This window comes from Gracilinanus agilis, chromosome 1, assembly GCF_016433145.1.
Source record: "Gracilinanus agilis isolate LMUSP501 chromosome 1, AgileGrace, whole genome shotgun sequence".
Classification (NCBI taxonomy): domain Eukaryota; kingdom Metazoa; phylum Chordata; class Mammalia; order Didelphimorphia; family Didelphidae; genus Gracilinanus; species Gracilinanus agilis.
In genome coordinates, this window is record NC_058130.1 from 423,937,306 (window position 1) to 423,951,959 (window position 14,654).

General features: G+C 32.3%; 1 protein-coding gene across 1 annotated transcript in view; it reads left to right on the forward strand.

Moving 5' to 3' along the window:
* The window catches only part of CEP72 (centrosomal protein 72), a 75,702-nt gene that overhangs the window by 15,665 nt on the left and 45,383 nt on the right, over positions 1–14,654 (forward strand). Inside the window, exons 5-7 of the mRNA XM_044665172.1 lie at positions 4,429–4,610; positions 9,960–10,160; positions 13,739–14,091. Of these exons, the coding sequence (XP_044521107.1) occupies positions 4,429–4,610; positions 9,960–10,160; positions 13,739–14,091 (736 nt within the window). The remainder of the gene's footprint in view (positions 1–4,428; positions 4,611–9,959; positions 10,161–13,738; positions 14,092–14,654) is intronic.

The following is a 14,654-nucleotide window of genomic DNA, read 5'->3' on the forward strand; positions in this document are numbered from 1 at the left end:
AGCAGTGGTCATCAAAACAATACAGTACTAAGAGACAGAAGGGAGGATTAGTGGAATAGACTTGGGTTAAGAGACCTCAGCAAGATAGTCTATGATAAACCCAGAGATCCCAGCTTTTGGGACAGAAATCCACTATTTGACAAAAACTGCTGAGAAAATTGGAAAACAATATGGAAGAGATTAGGTTTAGATCAACATCTCACACCCTACACCAAGATAAATTCAGAATGGGTGAATGACTTGAATATAAAGAGGGAAACTATAAATAAGTTAAGTGAACACAGAATAGTATACTTGTCAGATCTCTGGGAAAGGAAAGATTTTAAAACCAAGCAAGAGTTAAGAGAAAATTACAAAATGTAAAATAAATAATTTTGATTATATTAAATTAAAAAGGTTTTGTACAAATAAAACCAATGCAACCCAAATTAGAAGGGAAGCAACAAATTGGGAAACATATTTATAACAAAAACCTGATAAAGGTCTAATTGCTCAAATTTATAAGGAGCTAAATCAGTTGTACAAAAAAAGCAAGCCACTTCCCAATTAATAAGTGGGCAAGGGACATGAATAGGTAATTTTCAGATAAAGAAATCAAAGTTATCATTAAGCACATAAAACAATGTTCTAAATCTCTAATAATTAGAGAAATGCAAATCAAAACGACTGAGGTAGCACCTCACACCTAGCAGATTGGCTAACATTGGCAAATGTTAAGATTGGCAAAGGAAAGTAATAAATGTGGAGGTGATGTGGCAAAATTGGGACATTAATGCATTGCTGGTATAGTTGTGAATTGATCCAACCATTCTGGATGGCAATTTGGAACTACGCCCAAAGGGCACTAAAAGACTGCCTTTCCTTTGATCCAGCTGCCTGGTTTTACTCTAAAGAGGTCATAAGGAAAAAGACTTATAGAAAAATATTTATAGCTGCACTCTTTGTTCTGGCAAAAAATTGGAAAACAAGGTATGCCCTTCATTTGGAGAAAGGCTGAACAAATTGTGTTATCAGTTGGTGATGGAATACTATTGTGCTCAAAGGAATAATGAACTGGAGGAATTCCATGTGAACTGGAATGACCTTTAGGAATTGATGCAGAGTGAAAGGAGAAGAACCAGGAGAACTTTATACACAGAGAGTAATACACTGTGGTATAATTGAATGTAATGGACTTCTCTACTAGCAGCAATGCAATGATCCAGGACAACTCTGAGGGACTTATGAGAAAGAGTGCTATCTACATTCAGAGGAAGAACTGTGGGAGTCGAAACACAGAAGAAAAACAACTGCTTGGTCACATGGGTTGATGGGGAATATGATTGGGGTTATGGACTCTAAATGATCACCCTAGTGCAAAGATCAATAATATGGAAATAGGTCTTGATCAATGATACATGTAAAACCCAGTGGAATTGTATGTTGGCTGTGGGAGGAGGGGAGGGAAAGAACATAAATCCTATATCCATGGAAAAATGCTCTAAATTAATTAATTAAATGAAAATTTAAAAAAATAATAAAAATAATGAAAGACTCAAACAGTTGGAAAGATTTCTTGGGGGCAGCCCATATAAAGAAATAATATTACTTAAATTTATATATATATATAATATGCCTGTCAAGTTGCCATAATAACACTTATATGGCACTTTAAGATTTATAAAGTATTTTACATATGTTATCTCATTTGATCTTCATAATAGCTCTGTGAGGTAAGTGCTTTTATCATTATTCAAGTTAGAGGTTTCTTTAATGATGGGAGTAATATAAATAAAATATCATAGAAAATAGATGATTATGTTTTTGACACTGCCATAATCTAATACTTTATAAATACTATTGTCTGGTTGGAAGTTCATATAGTTGGAATCTTGGTGTAGTAAAATTAGTGCTAAACTTGAGGTCTTGAGAAGAGATTTGTGTTTGAATCCCAGCTTTAGCTGAGTGATCATGGACAAATAATTTTTTCCTCATCTGTAAAATAGAATACTTAGACCAGAAGAACAAAATGCCAAGAGTAGGAAAAGAATTAATTTTTTAAAATGTAAAGGAAAAAGGTCCTAGCAGTACCAGATTTTAAACTCTATAATAAAACAGTAGTTAATAAAACTATCTCCTACTAAGAAATAGAAAGGTAGATCAGTGGAATAGAACAAACAGAAACAGTAGCAAAAGCTTATAGGAACTTTACATTTCACAAAAATACAGATCTAGGCTTTTGGGATAATAAACCACTATTTGGTAAAAATTGCTGGGACAACTGGAAAGTAATTTTGCAGAAACTAGTTATAGACTAAAAGCTTACCCCATTCATTCGCCAAGTTAAGATCAAAATGGATACATGACCTAGATAAAAAATGTAATATGAGCAAATTAGAAGAACAGGGAGCATATTGCCTATCAGATTTATAGATAGGAGAGGAATTTATGAGTCAACAAAGGATGGTGAGCACTTACCAGATGTAAAATGGATCATTTTGAGTGTATCAAATTGAAAAGTTTTTGTACAAATAAAACAAATGTTGTCAATATTTGAAGAAAAGCAGAAACTATTAATGTTCACCTCCAGAGAATGAATTGAGAAATGGAAACAAAATACAATCTATGTTTTGCTGTATGTTGCCTTTTTTGGTGTGGGGAGGGGAGAGGTGCTCACTAAAATAATTTTTTTTTTAAAGAAGGAAATCAGATAATTGGGAGAACATTTTTATACAGTCTTATATTGAAAATATGAGGTGTCATATTGAAAATATATAAAGAACTTTGTAAAATTTATATGAATAAGAGCCATCTCTCAATAAATAGGCAAACAATATGAACAGGCAGTTTTTGGATGAAGAAATCAAAGCCACCCAATGGGTACTTGTAAAAATGCTCTAAAACTACTGATTAAGGAAATGCAAACGAAAACACTTCTGAGGTATTTCATACCCATCAGACTGGCTAAAATGACAACAGGACAAAATGGCACATGTTGAAGGGGATGTAGAAATTTTTTAATTAATTACTTCTGGTGGAACTGTGAAATGATTCAGTCATTTTGGAGAACAATTTGTAATTAATGTCCAGAGAATTATAAAACTGTATACCCATTGATTCAGCAATACGATTGCCAGGCCCGTTTCCCAAAGAGATCATAGAAAAGGGAAAAGAGAATATATATCCCAAAATATAGCAGCTCTCTTTATGGTGGCAAAGAACTAGAAATCAAGGGGATACCCATCAGGATATGATGAGGAGTGGCTAAATAAATTGTGGTATATGATTGTGATGGCTAAATAATTGTGGTATATGATTGTGATGGAATACTACTGCACCATAAGAAAGAGTGAGCAGATTAATTTTTTTTAAAACTTGGAAGGGACTACATGAAATAAAGAAAAGTGAAAGGAGTAGAACCAAGAGAATGTTATATACAGCTACTAGTTTAATATTTGAAGAATAACTTGTGAATGTTTGCCTCTAAAGAATGAGCCGAAAAGAAGAAACACTAAAGACATGATTTGCCAAATGGAACATTTTATAATATGGTGAGGGGAAGAAGGGACTGAATAAAAAAAAAGAAAAAGAAAAAAAAGTTAAAAAAATAGAACTTGTATTATCTCAAAAGAGTACTTTGAGGAACATACTTTATAAGCTATCAACTTTGTTATTTAAGCTACATTATTTGAGCTTAAGCATGAATCAAATTGTCTTGTAATGTCTTTAGATTTCCTTTGCTTGAGAATGGCTAAATTAATCATTGAATTTAGAAGATAACTTGGAGAGACCATGTAATCCAGTTCTTTACTTATGAAACCGATTCAACTATAAAAAAATTTAAATTAAATATAGATCATAGCAATAATAATAAAAAGACTATTTTAACACTGCCTTTCTTTGCCCACCAAAAAGCAAGAAATTTGATACCAATTATATATATATATATTATGTAAAAATCCTTCCCAGTCAGTATCTATATACTATAGAGCAACAGTTGGCAACCTTTTTGGCCATGAGAGCTATAAACGACTGTGGAAGGAGGAGGATGGAGGCAGAAGGTGCTGGAATATGGGGCGGGGGCTGAAGGGCCCCCTGGGGCACATCCTGGGGCACTGCCCGGACTGAAGGTCAGTAGGTGGAGCCAGATATGGCTCAAGAACCATACATTGCCAACCCCTGCTATAGAGCCATGTTGTCAAACTCAAGTGAAAAAACAGTCACTAAATTCTACAAAAGGATCCCAGCAGCTATTCCTTATATTCCTTAGAAAACTTCCTTATTAACATTTGTATTGTACTTTTATTTTGTTAAATATTTTCCAATTACATTTTAATCTAGTTTGGGTTTCATTTAGGAGTGTTACAGAAGGTGACACTTCAGCTATTGAGAATAGTGCTGATATAGAATGATAATTAATGTAATTAATGATTTTGCTTTCTTTGGTAGAGATCGACAATCTAGAACAAAATACATTGATTCTCTAGCAAAGAAGTGTTCAGTCATGGATGCAGAAGATGAAGCTGTTCTAAATCTAATTGCTGAATGTGAAATGGATTTAAGTAAACCACCTGGGCTTGCAAGTACCAGTAAAAAAGACTGTGCTGTACCTGAATTTCATAATTTGTCAGGTATTATACTATGGCTAATGTTTAATCATTATTGATTGTGGGCCATACCACACATGCTACTCTTTCTAATTAGGGTTTTTTATTTTTTAAACAATATGATTTTGTAGCAATAGCTCTGCATTTGGAGTTAAAGGCCCTGGATTTGAATTCTGATTGTTCGGACCACCCAGGAGAAAATCTGTAAAATAAAGAAGTTTAACTAGGTGACCATTAAGGGCCCCATCAGTCTTTTGATCTACATTTTGGACTCTGTAGAAAACTTGGCTTATTTATGCAGGGTCTTCCTAAAGTTTTTAAGAAGTTTTAAATTTTAATAATTAAAGTTTTAGATATGACAAAAAGAAAACAACAAATGGCGTTTAAAAGAATTTATTAAAGTTTAGGACAGACGTATTAGTTTCACAGTGTATAGTTATTTCAGAGCTGACAAAAAAAAATAAAAAATGTCTCTTCCAGAAAAGATTTTTATTTTTTTTTTCATCTTTTGTTTCCTTATCTTGCCTAGTACAGTGCTTAAGAATGTTCGTTGAATTAGATCGAGAAGGTAAAATATATTCTGTCCACTCTCAGAAAAAAATTCTGTGCCTTCAAATGTTATTTATAGATCACTTTATAGTTTACTATGCCTTGATAATTTCATAAGTACTTTATTAAGATTTTGTATGTTTATAAACTTTTATTGTTGAAACTCCCCTACTAATACAGGTTAGCACATTCTTTGAAGAGATGTCAGTCTCTCCTGAGTGCCTCTGGAACCAGATTAAAATTGGAAAATATTTAACTAGATAAATAAACTATAGTAAAATGTATTAATAGGAGTTGTTTTTTTTTAAAAAGACAATAATACCTCTGCAGGGATCCTTTTGTAAAGTTTTAATAGCCCCTATTTCTCTTTATTTGACATTGGCCTTATTAGAGAATTGCCTGGAACACTGATGAATTAGTTAACTTGCTTAGACTTACACAGCCAGTATATAACAGAGGCAGAACTTGAATTCGGGTATTATTGTCCACTGTCTCTTAAACTCTACTCCATGCTGACAGTTATCTATCTCGTTTGTGTGTTTATTCATACACACATATGTGTTTAAAGTTTCTCATTATTTGATGAAATCTTCAATTATGGAGAATACATATTTTCATTTTTCTGAAAAAAATTTATTCAACAAAGAAGACAAAGCTACTATATTCTGCTCTAAAAGAAATTATATTGTTTCAAATTGTCTACATGAGATCTTAAAAAAAAACTTTCAGGGAATTCCAGCCAAGCAATATTATCTTTTTGACATTAAAGTAAATTCTGTTGTTTATTAACTTAAAATTCAACCATAAAAAGGATCATTTAATATGTACAGATAAAGAAAGAAAGTAGAATTGCATATGAAAATATAACTACCATAAAGGCTTGTTATTGTTGTTTTAAGTAAATATTAATTTCAACATGATAATAATACTAATATGAAAAGAAATATCATCTTTAAGTAATTCTCTCTTTGTCTTTGCAAATATCTTTACTTTTTTGGCCATGTACTTTGTTTTTAGACTGAATACAGTTCCCAGCAACTAATTAAATATGATTGTGATCAGAGGTAGTGATGTGGATATGGAAATGATTTCTTTCTGAGTATAATTTTGATAAATAAAACTTCAGTTTTTTGCTATGATTTATCATAGGACAAGGCTGTGTGTTCATATGAACAGATTTCTGCCCTCATTATTGAGTAAAATGGAAAGGGAAACACAATAGCATGATAATCAGCTGGGACTGTATTCTTAGAGTCAAAGGTCATATTCCAGCTCTTCACCTTAGTAAATTATGACCTTTTAGTAGTCTACTTGTAAATCCACTCAGTAATTCAATGATTAATTTTATCATCAAATAAAATGAAGGCTTTGGAATAGGTATTCTCTAATATCCAGTTACAAATTATTTATTATGAACTTTTAAAAAGTCATTTAATTGATGACATTTTCTAATCATCCCCAAGGTAGAGAAGAGTAGATTAATTCCTTGAGATATGCAAAACTATATGTAACACAGTAGGTATGGGATATCTAGATAGATAGAGAGAGAGAGAGAGGTAGATACAGATAGCTATGGATATGGAATAGATATAGATATTTTCCCCCTTCCTTTCTCTTTTGTACTCAAGGAACTCAGAATCCAGGGAGTATCTCAGGAAAAGGTGAGATAACTTTCTGGCTGAAGTCAGAGGCACCAAGGTACCATATAGTATAATTTGTCTGATATTAGATTGATGTCAAGTGACATCTTTTAAAAAATGGCTTGTTTAATCTGATGAGGATAAGAACTTGTCTGAGAATAATCACTCTGAAAGATCCAAGATTTTTGTAGAATTCTTGCATATATTTGCTCTATCCAATTCATGCCTTTGTTCCTGGCCTTGAGGATATTAAATTTCATTAGGTGAAAGGAGAACACACAACATGGAAATGAGTAAATACAATGATGGAGAGAGCAGTAATTATTAGAGGGATCAAAAAATTCTTCCCAGAGAAGGTTGAGCTTTGAAGGAGGAAGGTCAAGATCCTAAGAAGTAGAAGCTAGGGGAGAACATATTCTTGGTATGTGACAGCTTGTGCAATAGCACAGAGATGGGATATTAAGTATGGAAAGATGGATTAGTGGACCAGTCTGTGGTTGTACTCTAGAAGAAGAGAGTACATTTTTGCCCCAAGCAAGCTGCTTGTGTGGGTAGAATCCCTTTTCCTTCCCTTTCCCTGCCCCTTTCACCACCTCCCTTTCTGTCTGCTGTTTTCTCTGAATAAAGCAGCTTTTCTCTGCCAGCATCTTATCAAATCTCCTATCTGCTCATTAGAGTGATTTCTGGAGGTAATGAGCCCCCCTCAGAATTCCACTCCACACACTACTGTCCCCATTATCCCATATTCCCACCATTTGTCATTTTAGCCAGTCTAATGGGCGTGAGATGATATCTCAGAATTGTTTTGGTTTGCATTTCTAATCAATAATGATTTAGACCATTTTTTCATGTCCCCATATGTAGCTTTGATTTCTTCATCCAAAAATTGTCTGCATATCTTTTGCTCATTTGTCAATTGGGGAATAGCTCTTGTTCTTATAAATTTAACAAAGTTTTCTATATAGTTTAGGTATGAGACTTCTATCCAAGAGACTGTCCATGAGAATTTTCCCCCAGTTTTCTGCTTTCCTTCTAATCTTGGCAAAATTTGTTTTGTTTGTAAAAAAAAAAAATCTTTTCAATTTAATATATTAAAAATTACTCATTTTACATTTCATAATGCTCTTCATTTTTTGTTGACTCATAAATTCATCTCCTATCCATGAATCCTATAGGTAATATATTCGTTGTTCTTCTAATTTACTTATATCACCTTTTATGTCTAGACTGTGTATCCATTTTGATCTTATTTTAGTGAATGGTGTAAGATATTGGTCTGTACCTAGTCTCTGCCAATCTACTTTCCCATTGTCCCAAAAATTTTTACCATGTAGTGATTTCTTATCCTTAAAACCTGGATTTATGCTTTTGTCAAATACAAGGTTACCTTTTAGTGCTATTTATTGTGTGTCTGTTTAGGGCTATTTGCTGTATGTTGTGTGGAACACAGGAAACAGGAACAGGAACTGTGATCTACCTTTGTTTCTTAGCTAGTACCAGATAGTTTTGATATTTACTGCTTTATAATGCTATTTAAAAATCTGTGGTCTGATCCTTTGCTTCAAAGCAGCTTTATTTCAAAACTTAAAAATCCTTTAGGACTGTATTTAATTATCACTTATGTGTTTTTGAAACAGAATTTCATATTTTTATTTTCTCATCAGTGAACAACTATATAAAGTTTATTGTTTTAGATGGTTTGAACTATTTTGTTTTGGATGTCTGAACTATAATGTTTAGTATATATTGCTAATGAATTCTTATCTACTAGTTATCTTAACTCTTCACCTGTCAAAATAAGAAGTGAGCAGTAGATAGCACATGAGGCCAGGGGGTTAAGTAATTGAGTAAATTCTCAAGGTTTCATTTCTTTTCCTAGATGATCACAGGGGGAAATTTGATAACTACCCTGGATTTACTTTCTTGGGAGTTAATTGGGAAATTGTTTACCATTTAGCATATCTAAGTGAGAATGCTTGTCTTCGTATAGATATTCATTATAGTAAATTATGGTGGAATAATTTCTATAGTTCCATTTTAATTATAACTAATTATTTATAATTATTATATTTATAAAGATTTATACTTCTAACCCTTTAAATTGGTTTCAGAGTTGGAGCAAATATCTGATAGGTCATATTTTGCTATGACTATATTTGTACATAGGTATACTTTTCCTTTATTACTTTTTTCCTCATGCTGATTAAGGTGCAGAAAAGGGAACATAATGGAAGGAATGCATGTTGCCATTACCCTCAGTATTTCTCTTCCTTGGTTCCATTTAGTTGTTTAATATTAGAGGATGACTTTATGTAAAACCTAACAACTCGGTCATGGAAATAGCTTGTTTTTATGATCCTTGTTTGAATAATGTGGGCCTGGGAAGACTTTTGGTTTCATATAATGGAAAAGGATTTCAGAATTGTTATAATAATTTTATTATAGCATGAACTCTAGAAACAGTATAGTTTAGATAATTTTCAAAACAAAACCATTGCCATACATTTTAAAAATAGTTATACATGTATGATACATGCATGTACATATATATACATATACACACGTGTGTGTGTATGTATATATATATATATATATATATAAAGTGTGCTCTGAAAGTTGATTTTAAAGGCCAGTTCTTTATTTTAAATGAAATTTTTTTTAGACTTTGAACTTAATTGTCTTGCTAGTAACTAGCTGTGCATGACATATTCAAATTGTTTCACTTCTGGGCCTAAGTTTCCTCACTGGCTTCTAGCTATAATATGCTGTGGCTCTTTGAGAAAAAATAGAACACTGTTCTATTTTGTATAGCCTGAACTTTGAACAACTCAAGTAATTTTCAGGTTAAAATGTTAAGCTTATTGAGAATATAGGTTTGATCATCTTTGTGGAGAAAATGAAATTCTTTCAATTTAAAATTATACTTAAAACATAATATTTTCTTACCTTTGGAAAATAATTTTTCTACTGATCCATTTTGTTTTGTAGTAATGGACATTGGTTATAATGTTAGATGTCAGATTATTAAACTATACTGACTTTCATAATTGAATTTTATTTGATATTTTATACATTTTAGGAAAATATACTTTTCTGATGTTACTTGTCCATTTGAAAATGTATTTATATTTGTTGTTTTAACTGATAAAGCTACTTTTTATAATGTTGATTTTTAAAAACCCAGGTTCTAGACCTCTCCAAAGTCCTAAACCAATGCCACGTGCCTCTGAAGATACCTTAAGGGGCTATGATAAAAAAAAAAGCAGTAGCAAAGTGAATTTTCTGGATGATAAACTTCTTGAACATTCCAGTGTGAAAAGTCAAGATGAAATAGAAATGCAACGTAAATATATGTCTTCTGGCCATTTTGACCTCCAACTCTCAGGTAATTAAATTTGAAATTTCTATTTAAACAAGTTTTTTTGTTTTTGTTTTTATTATATGTGATACAGGCTTATCCTTTTCTTTGTTTATTGAAAGCATATTTAATACATCTTAGTTTGCTATCAAATTGCATATTAGTTTTCTATATTTCCTTTTGAATTTAGAGTACATTTTAAAATTTCATCCCCTTTTTCTTTTCCTATAATTTTTTTCGTGGCATCATGTTACATAATATTATGTAGCTTTTGTTAGTTAAGTGGCATCATGGAATAGTGGATAGAGAACTGCCCTTGAAGTCAAGAAGACCTGGAATCAAATTCTACCTCTGGGTTGTGATCCTGGGCAGAACACTTACTCTTTCAGTTCGTTAGGCAGCTAAGAGTATAAGTTGCAGAGAAGGTATGTATTGCTAAGATGTTCCTCACTAGAATCTCCCTAGATTAGTGAGATTCCATCTTGGCTGTCTATCTGTGTAGTCTTAGTTTTAGCCGTATAGGTGGTAAAGTTCTCAAGTGGAATTTTCTTTTGAAGATTTTTTGATTCAAAATAAAATATTTTCAGAATATACATTACTATTTAAAATAATACATATAAAGTGGTATTCTTTTAGAACATGCTGTATTTTAAATTGGTAATTGATTTATTAACATCTAGGATTATCATATTTTTAAATTCTTTGAATAAATCTCATATTTTGAATAATTATTGTTCCATAGATTAGGAAGTTTTATATTTTTTGGTTTTTTTTTCCCTCCCTTTATCTAGGACACTACCTACTGTAATTAAATTTAGTTTTGGTCATTTAAAAGTTCAATGAATCATAATATTTTTGAAGTTAAAATGCTATTTTTGAATTTCACAATATTTTACCTTTGCAATATGTTAAATAATTTTTAGTCTTAAAGTTAAAATAAATTTTGATTTTTTTGAGGATTTCATTGATTAACTCAAGAAAACTAGAAATATTGTTAACTCTTAGTGTTTAAAAAATTTCTGTATATTTTCTTACAACTTTAATGCATGCTATCTTCATTTGTGTTTTACATATTTTTATTGTAAATTATATTTTTTCCACATGATAGAAACATTCATAATAATTTTGCTGCTACCAAACCAACTAACAAAAAAAATTTCTATAATCATTGAATAACACAGAAGCATAGGAAAGGCCTATTTCATCTATCATCTATTCTAGGTTTCATTTTGTTTTAAACTCATGCTCATATTTTCTTTTTTTTTCCTTTCACTTCTTTCATCTCTTTTTATTTTGCTTTACTCTGTTATTCCCCTGACTCTTACAGAATTTGACATTTTTAACAAAGCCTTTTTATACAGAAATGGTGATTCTTTGGTATTTACTTTTTTCTTTCAGTTTAGACCTATTATTAATAGCTATTAATAACCTACCTCTGACAGATATTTCTTATGGGACCATTATCAAGTTACTTAACCTCTCCTTGTCCCTAGTCAACTCTCTAAGACTTGTTGCAGAACAGTTTCTCATTTAGAATTTATAGAGACTGTTTTCTCATCAGGAATTTAGTTTCCAGCACTGTGCAGAGCATTGTGATACAAACACAAAAGTGAAAATACTCCTTGAGTTTAAGAAGTTTACATAGTAATGAAAGGAGACAACACATGAAATGATAGGGGTATTGGTAGTGGTATTTTGGTTTGGAAATTTTATAAGTGTTGTAAATGGAGACATAGAAGATGTATTCCTTTCTAGGAGCAATTGCAGTTTTGGTTTGATTATGGCTCCAGAACAGAAAAGCAGGAGTTAGAGGAAAAGAGTGGTTTATTAGACATGTGCATGGTGGCAAAGAGCTTAATGAGGAGTTGACTGAGTAATAGTAGGAAGCATGGTTAAAGTCAACCTAGCAGGATATAATTGGTCCCTATGATGTACTTCATCTATCAGGACAATAGGGTCCTGGTTTGGCAGTTATGACTGTAAAACAGTTAAATCCTTCAGTGCATAGTCTCTGATCTGGATGACAAAGCAGATAATGAGGACATGGGTGAAACTCAGCATGGATGGAGCTGGCCTAATCTCAAATAATAGGTCGCAGAAAGGGGATTGGAAGTGGTTAGGGGAAGGTAGGAAAGGACACAATAAAAATTCTGGAGATGAAAGGGTTAAATTCTATAGGTGTTGCATAGTCTTTGGACTGGATGGCAGGGTAGATGGTTAGGAGCAATCTCTTAAAACAATAAAAAAAATTAATGAAAAAAAGGCAGTTTTAGGGGGCAGTGGGGTAGCTCAGTGGATTAAGAGTCAGGCCTATAGACGGGAGGTCCTAGGTTCAAATCCGGCCTCAGACACTTCCCAGCTGGGTGACCCTGGGCAAGTCGCTTGACCCCCCATTGCCCACCCTTACCACTCTTCCACCTATGAGCCAATACACAGAAGTTAAGGGTTAAAAAAAAAAAGGCAGTTTTGCAAAATTCCCAAGGTGTGTTAAAATTTGATAGTATGGATCATCGCATAGTCAGTCAGCAAGCATTTAAGTTCTTTCTATGTGCCAGGTACCGTGATGAAAGATTGGGATACCAAAAAATTGCATAAATAGATAAACACACAACCCTTGCTCTCAAGGATTGATTATATTTTCTAATCGAGGCTACAATATGTAAACATCTAAATGTATATGTAAACTATGTACAGCCTATATGAAGGTATGAATAAGGCATTAGCATCTGATAAGACCAGGAAAGGCCTACAGAAAAGTAAGATTTGAGCAGAGAAGAAAGCTAGAAAAACTTAAGAGATGGTAGTGTGGGGGCTGAGTATTCCAGGCATTGAGGATCACCAGTGCAAAGACACAAAAATGAGTAATGAATGTTGTTTTCAAGGAACTATAAGTAAATGGATTATAGGATTAGGAGTAAAATGTGAGAGGGCATAAAAGGTAGAAAGTGCATACTATGAAGAAATTTATATACCAAACAGTGGACTTTTATATTTGATCCTAGAGGTAATTTGGAGCCATTGGAATGAGTGGGGTTACATGGTTAGATCTATGCTTTAGGAAAATCACCTTGGCTGTTGAGTATAGGAATGGGGACAGACTTTGAGGCAAGGAGATCATTCTAATAGTCTAGGAGGCTATTATAGTAGTAGTATTCTATTAAGAAAGCAAGAGGTGCTAGGGACCTGGACTAGAGTTATAATTGTATGAAGGAAGAGAAAAACGACATAATGAATATAGAAGTGACAAGGCATGATAATGAATTTGGATATATTGGGTGAATAAGAATGAGGAGTTGAGAAAAACACCAAGATTGCATTTAAAACATTCAATTTATCAAATGTATTTTTGCAGTGAAGCATGTTATCAATTTTTGCATAATTCAATCCAATACTAAAGATCTGTGAACACATAGTTTTCTTAAGGAAGCCTAGAATATCTTAATAGTTCATTCATTAAGTAAACTTCAAATGTGAAAAATCATTTTTGTTACCGCTTAATTTCTTTTTTTATTTGTTATTTTTGTTATTTTTGAATGGTGATGTTAACTTGAGAGTACCAAAACTAATGGGTTAGGGGATATGATAATTTGCTCCTCACTTTGTAGAATCTACAGGAATAGAGGGATCATTCAATAGTCCAATACAGAAGAAAGTTACATCAGCTCAAAAGATGCTAAAAACTTTAGCTACTTCTGGAATAATATATAAAAGAAAAATGCTTAACAGAAGATTACAGTCAATTCAAGAAGAGAATTGTCAGGATCTCTTGGAAAGAAATAGTATGTTGGAAAGAAATAGTAGATTATCCAGTTCTGACGAAAGTATTTTCAACCAACAAGTGGAAAGAACCCTAGAATCAGAAAGAAAAAATGACAGAAGCTTTTCTAACTTTGATAGATCTGAACCTGATAGATCTGAACAGCCAAGGACTAAAAGCATAAATGCATCTCTCAAAGAGGTAAGCCAGAAAATGTGATCGTTTTGGCAGAATATAAGACTCTAATAATTCTTATTTAATAATCATTGGATATTAATGTTTCTTTTTTTTTGGTTTATAGATTATAATTTTTTTTATCCTCCGAGTATCATTAAATGTTTAATATTAACTTAGATATATTAAATTTGCTTCCATGATAAATATAGTTTCATAAACTTTATTAGTTTTGGTTATATGGTTACATATTTCTTTAAAACTTATTTCTCTGCTTTAAAAGATCTTATACAATGTGAAATTGTTGAATTAGAAATATAATAATAAAGATTATATACTAGAATTTAGTTTTTGCTTTTACATGTCTATTTTTTTAATGTTGTAATTCAGTCATTCCTGCCACCTGGTGGCAGAATCATCTTTATCACTGTCAGAATCCTGGAAAGGCTGGTTCAGTTGTGAGACAAATGTCTCAGCTTACACTGACCAGTAATACTCCTTTTATTTTTTTGTTTGCTTGGCTCATTTGTAGCTTTGGATATAATTGTCTCAAACTGGGGGGGGGGGGGTGTGTGTGTGGAAGACAACAG